At 41.5% G+C, this 20,744-nt stretch overlaps 2 protein-coding genes across 2 annotated transcripts; both read left to right on the forward strand.

Moving 5' to 3' along the window:
* The first annotated feature begins 187 nt into the window (after positions 1–187).
* Positions 188–12,132, forward strand: gabpb1 (GA binding protein transcription factor subunit beta 1). Its single transcript, XM_027022806.2, has 8 exons — positions 188–356; positions 1,645–1,752; positions 1,956–2,123; positions 2,436–2,630; positions 2,972–3,119; positions 6,504–6,683; positions 10,736–10,872; positions 10,962–12,132. Exons 2-8 carry the CDS (start codon positions 1,645–1,647, stop codon positions 11,109–11,111), a joined length of 1,086 nt encoding a protein of 361 aa, XP_026878607.2. The 5' UTR covers positions 188–356; the 3' UTR covers positions 11,112–12,132.
* Positions 12,133–13,201: 1,069 nt separating this feature from the next.
* On the forward strand, positions 13,202–20,700 carry LOC118241245 (histidine decarboxylase-like). The gene is given in 12 exon segments (XM_035525535.1): positions 13,202–13,582; positions 14,128–14,241; positions 14,362–14,483; positions 15,145–15,319; positions 15,484–15,627; positions 17,564–17,630; positions 17,765–17,927; positions 18,155–18,242; positions 18,402–18,500; positions 19,099–19,200; positions 19,959–20,067; positions 20,070–20,700. Coding segments are annotated over 12 exon segments (1,917 nt in total). The 5' UTR covers positions 13,202–13,417; the 3' UTR covers positions 20,639–20,700.
* Positions 20,701–20,744: the final 44 nt, after the last annotated feature.

A 20,744-nucleotide genomic window follows, 5' to 3' on the forward strand; every position in this document is an offset into this window, starting at 1 on the left:
ACAAAAATAATTTTGTTTTCTTGACTTTTATATATATATATATATATATACACACACATATGTATATATTTGGTAATTTCATTCCTAAGCGAGACAGGGGTCTTGTAACATCTCAGAATGTTACTTATGTTAGGGCAAAACTCGGCCATACCTGAGTAATTCTAGCGAAGCACGCTGACATGAAATCAAAACATTCATGATCTGTATACATCCGCACGATACACAGGGACTTCTCTATCTGTGGCTAAAAAATTTGGGCGCCGAACGAAGAGGCTTTATGAAAGGAAACACTTCATTGTTGTTTTACCGTAGTGTTTGGTGTACAACCATACGAATCCTGTCATAAAACATTAAAGGTAAGCCCGCGGAGGTCTTCGCGACGTTGCGAGACAAATGTGAATCTTTTCCAGGTCAGTGTTGATGTATTTTATGCTGCTCCACCGGATGTGGAAGTTGTTCTCTTTGGTGGTAAAAAATATTTCCACTTCCCCCGGAACCTCGATCATTCTACCGATTTCCTGTTCATTAGATTAACTTGTGATATGCAGTAAAAATGGTATCTCAACGGCTTTTGGGGATTTATTTTGTATGCCAGCGATACTAGTCCTGCTTGCTACATGGCGGATGTCTTTCCCGCGTTGCTGTCAGCACAGAAAATGGAGGCCTTGCTAGTTAGTAGCACGAAAGCTCCATGCCAAGCAATGGAAGGAGTTAGCGCTAGCAGGCTAGCAGGCTCATGTGTAATGTTCACTAGAACTCGTGGGTATTTAAAATGTTACTGTAAGATAAACGGATAGCTAGTTATTTCTTTACTTGGATACCTCGGAATCAATATACAACTATGTATTATGTATAGGTAGCTACTGTAATTTCACTTTTGTACCGCAAAGATTCGCTAGCTGTTAGTCATTATCTCATTGTTCCTGTGTGCATATTTATGCGTCTGTCGCCTGGACATGAGCTATCCGACCTCATGAAATAAGTGTAATTTTTGTACTCTTCAACTGTTGGTAACCTTTATTTTAATAAAGTATTTTAATACGTCCTTGAAAAGACATTTTGACTTCACGCCACTTTTGTTTCTATGACTTTATGAAATGTTTGAAAATTTTCCTATAGCTTATCGTCCCAATATCCTTTAGTTACATGGAACGTGCCCTAAATAAAGTTGCCATTTGGCGTGATTTTGATCTTCATGTGCACTTTGGAACATCCGATAGCAAACAACAATATATGAACCTGCTGCTGATTTGTAAGGCACCTTGAATTGCATCCTATCCAAAATGTGCTGTATAAATAAACTGTCCTTGCTTTGACTTTCCTTCAGCCCCATAACCTACATATAAAATTCTTACTTCATTGGAAGTTTATATAATTGGAACAGTTATTCAAATCTCAGTCCTTAAGGTCCAGATCCAGGTTCTCCCTATCCCTTCACCTGAGTCAGGTGTGATGACTGTCTCCAGTAAATTGCATGAACTATCAGTTTAACTACCACTGATTACAAAATCAGATTCAGCTAGATCAGCATCTTAGGGAAACCTATACCTAAATGGTTCTAGATGCTGCTGTAACTACCTGAGTATGGCTGTGGTTATAGAAGTCTGGTGGACCTGGTACAGCTGTAACTAATTGTGGTTGTAGATGTCTCTGGTGGACCTGGGAAAGAAGCTGCTGGAGGCTGCGAGATCAGGGCAGGATGACGAGGTGCGGATCCTCATGGCCAACGGTGCTCCGTTCACCACAGACTGGGTGGGTGATGTGATGATGGAAGCATAGAGTTTTGGTTAGTTTGACCTGTCCAAGGATGGGAAACTTTAGTTATGTTGGAAGACACAATAGAAGAAGTCAGCTAATACTGTCAGGTGTATCAGAACCTTATAGATTAACTCATAAAACATTTTTATGTTTGTGTAGTTGCTGGTGAAACGGACTGTGTGTTTGTATATGTGTAGTTGGGGACATCACCACTGCACCTGTCTGCTCAGTATGGTCACTACTCCACTACTGAGGTGCTGTTGAGGGCAGGAGTGAGTCGGGACGCCAGGACTAAAGTGGACCGAACACCACTGCACATGGCTGCCTCAGAGGGACACACCCGCATTGTAGAGGTGCTGCTGCAGGTGAGGAGGTGGGGCTCATGACTGCATTGGAGAGGCCCGATGCAACTATTAATTCATTAATGGAATATGCGCATGATTGACATCCAGAGAGGCAAAATATTATGTCATGTTTGCATCTGAAGTGTGTTGATGAAGGCAAAGTGCATTATATGACGTCAAGGCAACTTTGATGTTATTGTACTGAGAATTTGCTTCTATTAGAGAGATGCAATTTAGCAATGATAGAATAAACCAGTTCCTGGGCTTTCATCCTTTCTGATGGGGTAACAATGCCTGCATTGTTTGGGTGTGCGTGCATATACACGTGTGTAGCACGGGGCAGATGTGAATGCTAAGGACATGCTGAAGATGACAGCTTTGCACTGGGCTGCAGAACATGGACACCGCGATGTCGTAGAGCTTCTCCTACGATTCGGAGCAGACGTCCATGCACAGAGCAAATTCTGCAAGACCGCTCTGGACATTGCCCTCGACAACAATAACGAGGAACTGGCAGAAATCTTGCAGGTGTGTTAAGAATAGAACTCATGTTTGTACACATCCATCAAGAAAATCATCCTAATCTTGATAAAACCTCATGTACATTCAGGAAGAGTTTAATAAAACTTCTTAGTTATATAGTATAATACATGTTATATTGATATTTGTTATTGTGATATGATATTGTGAAGCTGATTGCAAAATGCTTGATATTTGCCCTAAAGCAATGAGACCAACTGTAATGCTGTAATTAATGCTGTAATTCTCCTGTCTATTGATGTTAGGCATTCATATGGTCATTTTATTATATTTTGTAAGAGTTGAATAGATTATGTTTTGTTTTTTTTTTGTTTCTGTGGATGGAATAGGTGGCTATGCAGAACCAGATCAACACTAATCCAGAGAGTCCAGATATGCTGACCATCCATACAGCTTCCCCTCAGTTCATCATCGGACCTGGTGGTGTGGTCAACCTGGCAGGGCTCATCTCTCCATCCAGTGCGACTAAAACCGCAGGTAAAGTGGAACACGCAGCCTAATTCTGACCTAATCCTGAATAACTAGATCAGCATTAGTGTCAATCTTGAATAACCCAAACTAGCCCTGATCTAATCTTGAATAATGCAGTCTGACCCTGATCTAATCCTGCGTATCTCAGGCTATCCATGATCTAATCCTGAATAACCCATATTAATCCTGATACTATAAGTGACTTTGTACTTAACATTACTCTGATTAGTGACTAGCCATCTATCTAAAGGCATACAGCATTGAGAATACTAACTGGACATTACATTACTCTAATTGGTAATTAACTGACTGCCTCGGTGTTGCCTGCCACTGATCATTCCAACGTGAACACGTCACATGCATGTATATCAGCCTCCCTAATGATCCCCTAATATTATCAGTGCCAGAAGACAGATGCTCACGCCTGTAGATTAGAGCAAGGACTCAAAGATTGGTTTTATAGGTTTACATTCATAATCTCAAAAAACCCTGTCTTATTAAAAATATGTACTGAATGTCCTGGTTTCTTTTGATGCATGAGGTTTGTCTGTGTTTGTAATCCTGTGTGTGTCTGAGTGAGATTATTAACCACTCCTCTTCTCTCTCTGAAGAAGCTCTTTGTATCTTCAAAGTCCACCATCTCTAAAGCTCCCAGCTATTACCATCAGGCATCTCCACTGCATTTTATGTCAGTATTGATTTTAGAGGCTGCATGGCCTCTAAGCCAAGCCATCATATGCTTCAACACAATTCACATTCTCTATTGGACAAGCAGCTTTCAAATACAGATAGCAGTATTTTTGTGGAGTTTATTGATGTACTTGGTGAATTAGATTTTTAGATGGTGCAGTTGTAGTGTTAATAGAGCTCTCTTCTTACCAGCATTTGACATGCTAGCAGTGATTTTATTACATTCTGAACTGGCTAGTGCTATAAGCAGATCCACTCAAGGAAAATAAAGCACAGTGTTTGCCTATATCAGATGATGATATGGACCAAACAAATTAAATCTGTTTTTTATGCACCATCTGAAGAGTCCACCTTTTGATTGTGCTTAACGGTGTGCCTCTTTCATCACCATTTACCATAACTAAGGATGATGTTAGATCTGTTTTTATTATACAAAACCCAAAGAAATCTCCTGGACCACATAAGCTTTGCCCTGATGTGTAAAAACTTTGTGCTTTTCAGCCAGTCTCAGTGTTTACGGATATATTGAACATTTCTGTGAGCCGTCCCGAGGCAGTTCTCTGAGTTGTCCCACAATGTTTTAAAAAAGTTTTTTGTCCCTCTTCATAAAGCTGCTAAAACCACTTCACTGAATGGTTGTAAACCCATAGCACTTACTTCGGTTGCTGTGAAGGCATTTGAGCATATTATTGTTATTCATCTGAAGCCACATACAGCCTGAATAAGTATTCGCTTATTCAGTGGTGTGCAGAGTAGCCAAAAACTATGCAAGTAAAAGTACTGTTACTTTAAAAATACTAATTTCTCAAGTAAAAGTAAAACTAGTCATTTAAATTATTAAAGTAAAATTCAAATCTGTTTTAAAGATGTTTCTCTCAGGTATGGTTTCTAAATGAATATAACAATAAGTATATATTACTTATTCATATCTAAGGCTGTTATAAATACGGCTGCACATTTAAAATATGTACACTCTTGAGCACCCCTCTTCAGTGTCCAGTAATAGTCTACCACTTTCCTTGGTACCAGTTTTCCACTGGCCTAATATACATAATCATATGAGTATAATTGGTTGAAAACCTTTTGTCCTATCTAAGTAGACATCTAAAAGCACTTTGGTAGATCATGTCTGTGGGATGCCATACTTGTAGATGTAAATATAATGGAACAAGAATGAATGAATATGGTTGACAGAAATTCTGAAAACATATTTTATGTTAAAAAAAAAACTTTATAAATAGCTCTCTTTCTTTGCTCTGGGTCTCTCTGGTACTACTCAATTCATGTGATATGTTTAAGGTACATGAGGTTTTTCATGTTGACTAAATATTGTGCATATAAGATGAGTTACAAGCATCACATTGGGTTTGGTGGTTGTTTTGTGGTTAGTACAGTTTCTGGGAATATTCTGAGCTCCTGCAAAATGTCACTTATAATGAAAAGTAAAATGCGTATTATTTATTTTGCAATTAGGCGATCGAGCAATCAGACCGGTTGGCTAGCTAGGTAGCTACGCTTCCGCCTGTATGTGATCGAAAGAAATAACCATAACCAACATTATAAAGGTTTCAAGGTTATAAAAATTGTTTATAATATGCCTCAATTTGGGGCATACATTCCTGCACGCCTTGAGTTCAGTTCAGCTGTTGCATTTATGTTTCTGCTGCTTGCAGTTTAAAGCTAGTTAGTTGGCCAGCCAGTTTTTCTTAGAATATCATTTGATATTGGACTACATTTACTTTTACTACATTTATTAATTATGAGAGAGCACTGATTTCACACAAATATGTGAACATTATAGAAAAGGCTATATTGCAAGCTATTTTTCATAAATGTCATTTGAGTCCAACTCCAGAAAATGTGCTTGTTCGTTTTTCATTATGTTCATTATGTTCATTATTTTCCAGTTGTCTAACTGAAGTAAAGCGGTGGCACTCGGCGATCATCAGAAGTTAATGGATTTTAAACATTAACCCAGCTTTGTTATTATATTTTGCCATTTTTAAGTGGAAGAAAACAGTCAATTATAATCAGTAATTTAACAACCAATGTTTGTCACTTACACACTTAGCTGTGTACTCAAAACAGCATGTATAATCTTATACAGATGATACCACCGTAATATGCGTGATCACAGATAATAGTTAGACTTACTAATTAGGTGAATCGATCAGTGACATGGTATTCTAACAATGACCTTCAGCTTAATACAGCAAAAACGTGGAGATCATTGTGGATTATAGGAAGAAGCAGAATGTAGAAACTCCCAGTGCAGGTTTTGGGATGGTCAATCTCTTTTGTGAAATCTTTAACATTTTTGGAAACTTGCATTAGTGACTCTTTGAAGTATTTTTTTGATCATATTAAAAATATCAATATCAATGCCAGGTTGTTCGTCTTGAGACAATTAGAAAATGCAAAGTAAGAAGAGATCTGTTGGCTAAATTTTATTAATCCATTATGGAGTGTTCAGAAGGGTGATTAGAAGAATTGGTTGGCAGCAGTTGGAGGTTGGCCATCTGCTTCCAGGGAAGCACTGCGTGAGGGCAGAAGAGGAGCAGAGAATGCTAAATCTCAAGATTAGAGCAGACATGGGCAGTCTGCGCCTAAGGTGCAAGATCTCCATATTGGACTAACGTAAGTAATTGTATTGTAGCACATATTTGATGCTTACCGACTGTGGTGTTTGTGCTGTTGCAGTGATGGCAGCAGAAGAGGTCGTGACGGCAGATTCGGTCGATGGGGCCATCCAGCAGGTTGTGAGCTCTGGTGGTCAGCAGGTCATCACCATAGTAACTGATGGCATTCAGCTAGGCAACCTGCAAACTGGTGGAGCCATCAGCCAGCCCATCATTGTCACTATGCCTGATGGGCAACAAGGTGCGTTCAGCCTTTTCTTATGTTGGGCAGCCTCTCACCTGTCTGTGTTCTTTATAGGGATGGTTGATATAAGAGAGAATTCTTATCACTATGTCTTGCTTTTCTTTAATGTGCAAATGGATGTTTACACTTGACATAGAACTCTATGAGAATTAAACGAACTGGAGTACTTGGGAGAATTAATTTTTGCAATGGTATAATAAACAAATGTAAGTACTTCTCAGTCTCTTTATTAGAATACAACCAGAAAATAAAGGTAATTTTTATGCAGTATTAAAAATCAGAAGGAAGAAAAACAGCTTCTGTAGGCTACAATGGCAAGTATTTAGTGTGTCCTGCCCTTAGGCATGAGCAAGAGCAGGAACCTGGCTTTCTTAAACCTAACACCTGCCGAAAGAAGCCTGGTATAATATACTAGAAGATAACTGCAGAAAACATTATCACAGTCTCCCCGAAAGAGTTCAGGATGTGTATAGTTCCAAGGGAGGTCACAATAAATATTGACCTTTGCCTGCAGAAGCCATTTTGGTTTTTAAAATGCTTTGTACATATTTCCAGTATTTTGTGTTTGTGTCTTAATAAAGAGAATGAGAAATAATTATGAGGACATTATACCATTGCTAAGAAGACAAGAAATCTAATGATGACCTAAAACGTTTGCAGACAACTGTATGTCCATAAAGTAATTTTACCACAGGATGTCTCAAGTTTATGACCAATTTCCATGAGATAAATGCCGGTATTAATCACAGAGATGGGAGTATCTACTCGATTTCCACATTGCCATCACACAGAAAATCCACATGTAGCTTTCACAAAACATTATATTCAACAAAACATTACCAGGCCATTTTCCACAGGATGTGATGGGGTATTTACTGACTTGGGAAATTCCATGGGATTAAAATAACCTGGGGTTATTTCTAGCGGTGATTTTATAGTGGGTAAAAGGCACCAGAATCATTACTGATTCCTGAGTGTGCAGTCTGTAAAAATGACTGATGTGGCCGATTCGGACAAGACTAAAATCATTGATAATCATGGGCAATAAATGCATTACCCCACCCATGTAAACCTAATCCTCTCTGAATAGGGCTCTCAATTATAATTATTTCAGCACAGTTCAAAATGTTTTGGGTTGAGCACTGCTGCTACTGGATCCATAGTGTATATCTTTAAATTCTAATATAATAGCTTTGTGGTCATGCCCTCCACCCCTGGCAATGGTAGTACTACCTGTACAGTTAATGCTGATTCAAAGACAGCTGCTCCTTGACCACAGTGCAAAATCAGATCGGACATTCAGTCTTAATCGCTATGATTGTGAAACCGATTTGAACCATTTCAATGCATAAAGAAGGAAATCTCCAAGAGCAGCGAAAAGGAAAGCAGTGTCATCAGGCAGACTGCCCCAGCAGCGCTGCTGAGCCCCAGAGACAGCTGCTCTCTACAGACACTGTTGCAGGGGACAGCCTCATTGTTGGTGATATCATCAATGCTGTGAAAAATCAAGTAATATTTCAGTGCCAACCAATCATTACAGTTTGTTTCTGAACTGATTAAAAAATTTCCAACAAAACTTGTTGAGCACAAAGCGGCAAAGAATATTATTGTGCATGTTGGCAAAATTGGCATGAGCTGACAGGAGTCTGAAGAATTAAAGACAAATGATCTTTTTAACACACTTGGCAAACTGCACGTGCAGTCATTTATCAGATTACTTTTTGGATTAAACACCTGGATATATAAAATCTGCAGGCCAAATGCAGTACAATTTATTGACATTTTCAATTGTTTTTTTGGATAGAATTTTTATGAATTAAAGAATACACCCAGACAGGAGAGAAATAAATGCATATCCTAATGTTCAATGCCCCCCCCCCCCCCAACAACACCTTGATGGAGCTGCTGTCATTGGATGAGATCCAAAATGGATCACATCAACTGCTGGAAATACCAGAATCTCATGCGCACTCTATACTGTCCATGTCCCTTTGCCGCTCATCACCTAAACCTTCCAGCCAGACAAAATGGAGATGCTGGTGTCTGTAGACTAACTACTCACCACCAAACAGAGTGCTTTGCTATGTACCACACCGTCAGCAGAAACCCTCATCCACTCAAATGGAAGCGCGCCAGTCATGCTCATGCAGTTCTTATAAGTGCAGTTCTCCCAGTGCTGCAGGCACTTTCTGAAATCTGTTGTGTTCCTACTGCTACAGTAATGATATTCATGTCTGTTCCCAAAACAAGCCAGGACACTCTGTGCCTGAAATAGCTGCCATTCCAGTGTTTATTAGCACTAGAGAGAACAGACTATATGAATCGGTACATTTCTCGGGCAGTGTTGGAGTTGGCTCTTGGAGCCAAACATTATTAAGGTAGCTTTTTTCAGCATCAAATTTGAATGATTTCATCGTATAGACTTGTTTTTATGTTTTAGACTTTTATATTTTTTATAATTTTATGTTTTGTAATAGAAATAATTGCAAGGAACTCTATGCCATATTTGGCATAGAGCCCACAAACTGGTGTGGTCACATTCTGGGCTTGGTTATCTCAAAAGCCTTCATATTTCAACAACGGTTGAGGATGTAGCTCTTACAAAAAATGATTGAATATTTTGTTGGATATGTGGAATTTGCTGTCAAAATCAGACATGTTTCTTTTAAGAAAAGATTCTTAGTTATGACGCAGACACTTTTTTATGGACAAAATGTCTACCTACATATCCAGCTATGTGGGACCGTTGATGCCATACTGGATAACTTAAACAAACAAACAAAAAAAGATTGGTGTAATGGATCTAATTGTAGCATTAAAGTTAAAACCATTGTAAGTAAGCAAAAAGCTTTGTTGGAATTACTTCTGCATTTTGACTCCACACAAGACAATGCAGGAAGCATAATGCATGTAATAAATGTAAATGAAAATGAAGTTTTAGTGCTCACAGCCTGGAGCATGTTTGTTCAGCATAATCCATCCCCAAAGAAGGCATTGCGGACAGAAACGTGACATGGTTTTGTCTCATCATCAGTGTTGAGACAAAGACAACTTAACCAAGTCAGAAAAATACATACGATATATATTTTTAGTTTGGTTCTCTTTGTCTGGACCAAAGAAGATAATGATACGTTGTTGGGTTTTAGTCATCACACTTTCATTAATCTTTTACCATCTAACGAAAAGATGTAAACAAATGTCATTTGGATATGTCAGATCCTGTTTGAACAGCTTTTATGATGTATATTTTGCAACAATAACTACGATAATGCTAACTGGACTAGAACAATGCTCAACACGGCTTAAATATGCTTTTTGGGTTTGTTGTGTATGTGGGGTGGTAATTTTGACAAATGAAAATGGTCTAAACCATGTGTCAGTTTAGCCAGAAAAGTCAAATATGTAGTGTGGCCTGTCTGCCAACCACGACACAGCAATAATTTATGACACTATGATTGCTGAATCTGACATAGTGACCATTGTGAAAGACAGACATATTGTGTAGTCTGATCCTGGTACCAGGATCAATTCTGTGTCCTCTTTAGTTCAGTCTCTGTATAACACAAAATGCCCTGTAACAGTTATGTAGCTGTTTAATAGACCCTTAATGCACGCTCTCTTGCGGGATGTCTTGATGTTACTGAGCCTCTACCGGTCTCAGCTGCCATGGCTACTCCCACCTCTCCCTGATGTAGCCCACCACACCTTCCTGTAGCCCACCACACCGCCACCCTAGCCAACTACTTCTTCATTGACCTTAATGGACGTTCTCTTGTGGGATGGGTCTCAGACTCATGCACACCTCAGGACAAGACAAGACTTAAGACTATGACTAGATATTAATTGCTTATTTTTTCATTTTTTTCATTTATTTTTCTCTTTACATTGTTACTATTGTGGTGACCGTTGTCAGCCAGAGGAGGTTGGGCCCCCTTTGAGTCTTGATTTGATTGATGAGCCAACAGGTTGGCTTGTGGTCACTGAGGTTTAGGCTAAGCATACATGCAACAGACTGTACTAATAACAACAGTATTATTCTAAACCCTCAGTGCTAACAGTTCCAGCAACAGATATTGCTGAAGAGACAGTGGTGAGTGAGGAACCTTCACTGAAACGACCACGAGTAGAGCTGGAGGAAGAGGAAGAAGAAGAAGAGTGCCTTGTCACAAACACACAGGAGATAAAGGTGAGCCAGGAGAAGGAAGTTAAAGAAGAAACATTGCAGGTAGCTTGCCAAAACCTCACCAACACTGTGTGTGTGTGTGATTGTAACAGGAGAAGGTGGCATTATTGAAGCAGTTGGAGGAAGCGAATAGAGAAGCACAAAAATACCGGCAGCAGTTTTTGAAAAAGGAGCAAGAGGCTGAAGCCTACCGGCAGAAACTGGAGGCCATTACACGGCAAGGTGGAAAGAAGACCGCATGAAGATGTCTGCCAGGAGTACACATGTGCACACACACACACACACACACACACACACACACACACACACACACACACCTAACTTCAGCGACCAGGGGACAGATGTAGCATATCATCCATGGTGGGTGTGGGTGTGTGTTTGTGAGTGAGTGAGAAGGAAGGTTTGTCACAGATGTGGACGCAGAGTGTTCTTTATGTCAGACCTTTCTCAGTGCTCTGTTCCTGGACCTTTCTCAGTGCTGTATTCCTGGACCTTCTCTCTGACCCTCTGGCGAGTGAGTTCTGCTGCATGCTCCATGCCTATGAACGGATTTTGGCCCACACTGATGTTTTAAAAACAGACTTCAACAAATCTATCCACACTTCCAGCAGCTAGTGTTGTGTCACTTGAACAGCGCTGACAGGAACGATGCCCCTCCAGAAACCTAGCAAAGGAACACATCTGCTTTTTACCAAGTAACTATTATTACACTGTAATAGTTACAGTTGTGTTAATTGCTACATTGGTCTTCAGTCATGATGTTGGATGTATTCAGACTGATGAGACTGATGATTGTGGTGAATATTGATTGGGTGCTTATGAGATTATGATTTATTCTTAAAAAGGACATTTCTGAAAAAAAAAACATATCTCAGTGCTGTTTGGGTGAGAAATCTTGGCCAAATTTATAATAACTCTGGATGTGATTAATGGAATATTATTTTTAATGTTCTTAAAGATTTTCCTTCATATCTCAGTCACGTGAGCTCTGCTCTGTTATGCCTTTTCCCTTGCAGCCTGCAGACCCCTGGGTAATTGTGAAATAGTTAGTTTAGCTAAACTGTCTTTAGCTACTTGAGCTGAACGGAGCGTAATGCTTTTATACTCTAACAAATGTTACCAGGTATGTGACATTGGCATTAGATCCAGGCTCTGGTGTTGATCCAGGTGTTAGATCACCAGGCAGCAGAGTTGGAAGTAACTCTGCTGGGCAGCAGATTTCTAGCAGGAAAAGCCAAAAATAAAATGACATTTTTGCCTTGATTTTGACTTGGTCACTGTGTTCAACCTTGTTAATGATACCCTGATACCCTCGCTCACTCTCTGTCCAGCAAGGGTACTGTTCTGCATGTTACTGACTTTGCATACATCACAAAATGTTTTTTCAGAATCTCCTGAATTGATCTAGGGTTTGAAGAATGCCTTTAGATTATAAAATATGCTGTAAAGTAGTGATTATCATTATGTGGAGTGAGTCCTATTTGAGGAGCTCTGGGCCACTTTAACAAGTCTGATTAGTGCTGCAGCATCCGCCTAAATGTGCCCAACGGCAACGACAAATGCAGAATGTGTTTCAGGAATTTTTTTGAAGATGTTTTACGTCAGTATGGATTTGTATAATAAACTCATCTGGACACATGAGATTTTCCCATGCAGTGTTTACACCTCAGCCAGTGTGTTCACACCGCAGTAGGTGACATTAACAGATGTCTATTCTTCTCTGTTTGATTGGGTAAAATCTCATTGAGTTCCTCAAACAGCAGCGGGGCAGTGTGGTAGAAGGGCCATCCTCCCTCGCTCCCTTATCTCCCTGCTTGCTGGGGACCTGCGCGAGGAGGTGGAAGACAGTCCAAAGCAAACGTTTCTCTGCGTCAGGCTTTCGTGGTTCGCGCGTGTGCGTGCGCAAGGAGGGGGTTGTGGCTGGTATATAATGCTTTCCACTGCTGGAGGGAACAGCAGTCATTTGTTGTTTGACCTGCACACTTCAGGGCTCAGACAGAACAAGGGATCATGCAGGCAGAGGAATACACACAGCGAGGTAAGAGGGCCAGCTCAAACACCTGCACAAATGTGCTGCGTGGGTACTATACAGTTGAATGGAAACCAACATTTTGGCATGCAGGGCAAATGGTACCTTCTGAAGTGAACTATAATAAAGTATTATATTATGGAATATAGCTCCTAAAATATTTTTAATGAAATATGTATCTTCTAAAACAGTTATTTTTATATTTAATTAAACATTTTAAACTTAAAATTATTAACATTCCAAAGTTATTATAAAACTTAAAAAAAAAAATTATAGATTATTTTACGACCTTATTAACTTATTAAATATGAGGCTACCAACTGGTGTAAATGGGCATAAAGTTCTAGTGGAGCGTTTCTGCTTCTTAATACTAAAAACTAGTAGTGCTATTGAAGTTCGAGATCAATTTAAGGCACAATATGTACTTTATGGCAAAATACACTTCATTGTTTAAGAATATCCTGTTTTGTCATGGTGAAATAGTAATTGCATGTGTGTTGTGGGAGTACAGGCAAGGAGATGGTGGATTATATTCGGCGATATCTGACTGAGATCCGCGAGAGGCGTGTGATTCCGGACGTTCAGCCGGGTTACATGCGGACCCTGATGCCCGAGAGTGCACCCAGTGATCCTGAGCCATGGGACTCTATCCTGCAGGACGTGGAGAGTGTCATCATGCCTGGGGTGGGTCAGAGGTCTTGCTCACCCTTACTATCTGCCCCGCTCGCCCCTCTCTCCCTCTTACTGCCTCTCCCGCTCGCCATTTCTCGCTCGCCCTCTCTACTTCTCTGTTTCTTTAGCTTCTTTCCTACCTGTCGCCTTATTGTCAGTCCGTTACTCCTTTATTCAGTTCTTTCCTACCTGTCGCCTTATTGTCAGTCCGTTACTCCTTTATTCAGTTCTTTCCTACCTGTCGCCTTATTCTGTCAGTCCGTTACTCCTTTATTCAGTTCTTCTTTCCTACCTGTCGCCTTATTCTGTCAGTCCGTTACTCCTTTATTCAGTTCTTCTTTCAGATCTTTTCTTCTGACCGTTTTTCTTTCTTGCTTCTTTGGACCTTTTCACTAGGCAGATAATAGTTTAAATCTTAATGCATTACAGCATTACACCTGAAACAAGCATTAGCAGGTCAGCAGCTATAGGTCTGTTGACTGCAAGTAAGAAAACACTGTGTGTGTGTGTGTGTGTGTGTGTGTGTGTGTGTGTGTGTGTGTGTGTGTGTACTGTAGGTGGTCCACTGGCAGAGCCCTCACATGCATGCATATTTCCCAGCACTGAACTCATGGCCATCTCTGTTGGGAGACATGCTGGCTGATGCCATCAACTGCCTTGGTTTCACCTGGGTAAGGCACCACACAACACACTAGTCTGATAACACATCTGTGACAAATTGTGTAAATAAATACATTTCATCTGATTTGAACTGTGTTATGTGCGTTTGTGTGTCTGCACGACTGTTCCAGGCATCAAGTCCAGCTTGTACAGAGCTGGAAATGTGTGTGATGGACTGGCTGTGTAAAGCTCTTGGCTTGCCAGATCATTTTCTGCACCATCACCCAGAGAGTCGTGGAGGGGGATACTACAGGTACAGTTGCTACACTACACCAGTGTAAAACAGGAAGAACAAGTGTAAAACACTGAAACAGGGTGGCCTGCTCAGTCTTGAAGGGCCTGACTCCAGCACAGTTTAGTTATTTTCTTGTTCTAACACAGCACCCTCTAGGGTTTGAAATGTGCACTAATGCTAAGCATAATTTCACAGATGCTGAATAAACTTGATTGTGGTTGCTAAACACCTGCACCTGCAGCAATGCAGCACTAGTGTTCGCACTGTTCCAGTGTCAGTAATGCATTCCTGCTGACTATCAAATCCTCAGTGAGCTGACATGTACACTCACGTGCTGGATTAGAGAATGTGTGTGTGTGTGAATGTGGTCTATAAGGGAGGCTAGAGGTGCATACAAGGCACAGATTAGTGTGATATAACACATTCATCTCATCAGCTAATAACCAAGTAAGTCAGGCTTTGTGGAATAGGGGCAGCATCTCTGGAGTTTGCTGGAGCTTGAATAAGTGTTATATACACTGGAGAACATAGTTTCATTGCACATTGTGCAATGGCAAGAAAGGCATTTGATTTGAAATAGCTCTGCAAGTGAGTGTAATGTATGTGTTTTCCAGCACTACGAGTGAGTGCACTGTGTGTTTTCCAGCACTGAGAGTGTGTGTGGTGTGTGTTTTTAGAGCACTGTGAGTGAGTGCACACTAGTTGCTCTGCTGGCTGCCCGAAAAGACAAAATTCTACAACTAAAGAGCAAAGAATCATCCACAGACCCCCACGCAGACACATCTGAAGATACTCTCACAGACATGGATGAATCCATACTGAACTCCACACTTATTGCCTATGCCTCTGACCAGGTGTGTTTCTGTACCATCCTCACCACACCAACTCAGGCATTAACATTCTTCATGCTCTTCATAAATATACACCTAATTTAGAGGACATTTAAGCATATTTGTATTTGTTTTGTTAGTTATTCATATGAACATGTTTGATGGTACATTATGGATGTGTGTTGAAGGCTCACTCCTCTGTGGAGAAGGCTGGGTTAATCTCACTAGTGAAGATCAGGTTCCTGGAAACAGATGAGAAGTTCTCCCTACGTGGCGAAACACTTGAGAGAGCCATCCAGGAGGACAGAAGGAGGGGTTTACTGCCTGTTATGGTAACACCCACTCCATTTACTAACTACTTACAGAAGGAGGGGTTTACTGCCTGTTATGGTAACACCCGCACCATTTATTAACTACTTACAGAAGGAGGGGTTTACTGCCTGTTATGGTAACACCCGCTCCATTTACTCACTGCTTACAGAAGGAGGGGCTTACTGCCTGTTATGGTTACACCCACTCCATTTATTAACCACTTACAGAAGGAGGGGCTTACTGCCTGTTATGGTAACACCCACTCCATTTATTAACTACTTACAGAAGGAGGGGTTTACTGCCTGTTATGGTAACACCCGCACCATTTACTCACTGCTTACAGAAGGAGGGGCTTACTGCCTGTTATGGTAACACCCGCACCATTTACTCACTACTCACAGAAGGAGGGGTTTACTGCCTGTTATGGTAACACCCGCTCCATTTACTAACTACTCACAGAAGGAGGGGTTTACTGCCTGTTATGGTTACACCCACTCCATTTACTAACTACTCACAGAAGGAGGGGCTTACTGCCTGTTATGGTTACACCCACTCCATTTACTAACTACTCACAGAAGGAGGGGTTTACTGCCTGTTATGGTAACACCCACTCCATTTACTAACTACTCACAGAAGGAGGGGCTTACTGCCTGTTATGGTAACACCCGCACCATTTATTAACTACTCACAGAAGGAGGGGCTTACTGCCTGTTATGGTAACATCCGCTCCATTTACTAACTACTCACAGAAGGAGGGGCTTACTGCCTGTTATGGTAACACCCGCTCCATTTACTCACTGCTTACAGAAGGAGGGGCTTACTGCCTGTTATGGTAACACCCGCTCCATTTACTAACTACTTACAGAAGGAGGCGCTTACTGCCTGTTATGGTAACACCCGCTCCATTTACTCACTGCTTACAGAAGGAGGGGCTTACTGCCTGTTATGGTAACACCCGCACCATTTATTAACTACTCACAGAAGGAGGGGCTTATTGCCTGTTATGGTAACACCCGCTCCATTTACTAACTACTCACAGAAGGAGGGGCTTACTGCCTGTTATGGTAACACCCGCTCCATTTACTCACTGCTTACAGAAGGAGGGGCTTACTGCCTGTTATGGTAACACCCGCTCCATTTACTAACTACTCACAGAAGGAGGGGTTTACTGCCTGTTATGGTAACACCCGCTCCATTTACTAACTACTCACAGAAGGAGGAGCTTACTGCCTGTTATGGTAACACCCACTCAATTTACTCTCCATTTAGATTCAGCCCAATTCTAGCCTTTTATGGTGTGAACATGTGTAATAAATTCAGTATTTGGAACTTTGAATAATTTAGAGGTCAAATATGCTTTTTGTTTTGGTTTTCTGTTGTTTTGTTTTTTGTTTTTTTTTTTGGTTTCTGAAATGTTCTGTTTGCTACATTATTAAGAAGCAAGGACATGCTAAAAAAATCGCTAACAACAAAATTACTAGATCATGGTAAATCATGGGAATTCATAGTACTGCATGCCTAAAACATTTGATGCCTGAATATTCGCATTTATGAAGACAATGAGACCAAGAACACTATGTGGGACGCTGGCAGAGATATATTAAAGACTTTAAGGAGAACAATATGCAATATGCATGCATAACAATGCAAGCAATGCATGCAATATACATGCATAGTTACAGACTTGAGGTTGATTTAACTGCAAATGTATGATTTTCTGAAATGAGCCAAGTGTGTATAAAATGTTGTCAGGGCTCTTATTCCTATAGTTTCTCCATTATAGACTGTAAATACCATGAAGTTAAGGCTGACAGTTTATGAATAGCTAAATGTCATCCCATGCTATGATCTCATAAGCTGCAGCTAATTCTTACTAAGGAACACTTGATTGCTGCTAAAAGTGTAAACCTTTCTTCAGTTTAGATTTGAACTGCAACTGTGTGTTTGTGTGTATAGCTCTGTGCTACCTTGGGCTCTACGGGTGTGTGTTCCTTTGACTGTCTAGACGAGCTGGGACCCATATGTAAGTGTTTCTTCAATTTCTCATACTGCTTTGCGTTTAAAATGACACAAGCAGAGATTTTGTGTAGAGAAGATATTGGGTGAAAATGACTTGCTGTGTATGCTTGCATGTGTGGTGTGCGTATGCGTGTTCAGGTGCTCGAGAGGGTCTCTGGCTACACGTGGATGCTGCCTATGCAGGCTCTGCTTTTCTGTGTCCAGAGCTGCGACACTTCCTGTCTGGGATGGAATATGCAGACTCGTTTGTTTTCAACCCCTCCAAGTGGATGATGGTGCATTTCGACTGCACTGCCTTTTGGTGAGAACACTGGCAGAAAGGGAGAGACTGTAATGCTTTTCAGTTTTCAATACGCCATGGTAAAATTCCCACCTTGAAGGGGAGGTATTGAGCACTGTGTGGGAAACTGTAGTATGTGTGTGCACAGGGTCAAAACACTAAAAGCTTCTGGAGTGTTCATGAGGTGTTTATAAAGGCACAAAGTGAACAGTATATTGTTTTGTCTGAGAGTGTGTTTGATCCTGCAGGGTGAAAGATAAGTTTAAACTCCAGCAGACATTCAATGTTGATCCTCTGTACCTGAGACATGATAACTCAGGAGCTACAGATTTTATGGTCAGTACACTCATGCTTTCACTCAAAATTTCATACTGATTTTATTGTATTTTATTGTAAATTAAATACAAAATCTTTTCTTCCTCCTCTTGCACTCTATTCCCCTCTTCTTCTGCTCTATATACCCCTCCTCTTCCTCTCTCTATACCCCTCCCACAGCACTGGCAGATCCCGCTGAGTCGCCGGTTCCGCTCGCTGAAGCTGTGGTTCGTGATGCGCTCCTTTGGCCTGAGGAAGTTGCAAGATCACATCCGGCATGTAAGTCAGCATTTATGTCTCTGCCCTGCCAGCAGCTGACACCAGAGGGCCCTCCAGTAACTGTTTCTTGCTGTGCTCTGAGTTAGTACTGGAACAGGGCAAAAATCATCTGCCAGATGAACTTTGCTCTAGGGATCTGCAGTTCTGGGACTCCTCTGTCACAACTGAAACATAGAGCAGTGTGCCTCCTCCTGACTACCACTTTCAACCCAACAGTCAAAACTCAGGGGAAAGGAACCTGATTTTGATATGACTATAGTTTCAGAACACCTAAGACCTGATTTTACACAGCTCTGAGCTGGATGATGTATAGAATGTAAAAAGCTGTGATGAAATCAGTAAAACGCACATGGAAATAATGTACAAATGAACTTGGAGTACTTTCATATTTTCAACAACTGTTTTATGTCTTATGTTTTATGTTTCTATTTTATTTATAATGTTTAAACTGACTACAGTTTCACTACCAATTCAGTGAACTAAAGGGCTCAAAGAAATCTAATGCAGCTTTTTTGTCCAGGTGGAGGCGCTGTAGTTCTGAGCTAACGCGTCTGACAAAAGGCCTCTTGTGTTGAGTTACACAACCCTTTCACTGCAGGGTGTGGAGATGGCCAAACTGTTCGAGTCACTGGTCAGGAGCGATTCAAACTTCCAGATCCCAGCAGAGAGACACCTGGGACTTGTAGTCTTCTGCCTGGTGGTGAGGCATCAGCTACACACAACGCAACACAACACTTCAACAGTCCACCACAGCCCAGTACAAACCATGGTTCACAATACCATTTTATCAACACCATATGAGGCTTTACTAGTGGATCTTTTTGGTTGTAGCTTATTTGGTGTTGGAATGCAACGTGTTAAGAGCTGTGGGTGAGACGCCTTTCAGTAATTAATTGCTCCCTCCCAAGAATCATATGTCACATTTTTCCAGAAAAACATCATCTCTAGATTCTCTGTTCCACTACCCCTCCCCTCTCCCAGGGCCTATTACAGCGGCCTTTGGCCTTTGCTACATGTGGACAAAGACCTGTACTGATAACTATCCCCTTTAGCACTGAATGCTGATGGGTACTAAAACACATTGGGTGGTAAATGATTATTTTCTGTTCTTCTGGCTGGAGAGCAAAGAGAAAAGGCTGTAAATATAATATATTCCATAGCTCTTTTACAGCATAGTCAGGTTCAGAGTTCAGAGTGCTGGATCTCTTTTAGAGAAAACAAACAAGTGAATGAAAGGAAATAATTCAATGAATCACAAAGCAAGATTTTAGTTCGGCAAGATACATTTGACCACGTCTTCATGGTATAAGCTGAAATTTATCTGAATTGGTGGAAACTTCTGTGTGTTCTTTTTTTGGGGGGGTGTCCTTGGCTTTGTGTGCTTTATAATAGAACATTGTGCTTAGTAAATGTGTGACATGTGGGACAGAGGTTAAGGCAAGCTTGTGGTGTGTTCAGGGGGGAAACGGCCTGACTCAGGAGCTGCTGAGGAGGTTGACCCAGTCTGGCTGCATGTTCCTGATCCCAGCTGCCATTGGCACCAAGCTCATTATCCGCTTCACCGTGACATCCAGTTCACTAAAGTTGAGGACATCCAACGGGACTGGGACCTGATCCAGCGTACGGCCGCAGAGCTTCTGCAGCCGGGCCTCTGTATCCGCCTTCTCTCCCTGGCCCTGGAGAACCATGTTACTGCTGACACAACCAACGCCGACACAGAGCAAGAAACGCTGTGGCTGGAGCAGGAAGTGGGGAACCTTGATGCCCAGTCAGCTGAGGGCACGGTGAGAATGGAGCCAATGATAGACAAACATTTGGTGCATCAGGGCCAGAGGCGAGCCATCCGTTCGATGAGCTGCAGTGCTGAACTCCCGCCTACCAGGCCTGAACCGGCCTCCGTTCTAAAGGAGGCTCCTCCGTCTAGCACCCTGGCACAGATCCCAGAGAGTCCTGTGGAGGGGCGACGAGGACATAAGCGTTTGCTGAAGTTTAACAGTGTGCCAAGCCTATCCCAGGGCTGGGCCCAGTGCGCCATGCAGCAGATCTACCGGCCCTTCCAGCGGCCCTGGATCACCAGCAGAGCAAGCTGCTTCAACTGCTTCCCTCTCACACAACCCAGCCCCCTGCCCACCAAGTAGCGCGCACGCACACAGCCCAGTCCCCTGCCCACTAAGCACATGCACACCCACACACCCACACCACAGACCACTGCCCACCAAATAACACAAATGCGCACACACACCC

The sequence above is a fragment of the Electrophorus electricus genome, chromosome 4 (genome assembly GCF_013358815.1).
Source record: "Electrophorus electricus isolate fEleEle1 chromosome 4, fEleEle1.pri, whole genome shotgun sequence".
Taxonomy (NCBI): Eukaryota; Metazoa; Chordata; class Actinopteri; order Gymnotiformes; family Gymnotidae; genus Electrophorus; species Electrophorus electricus.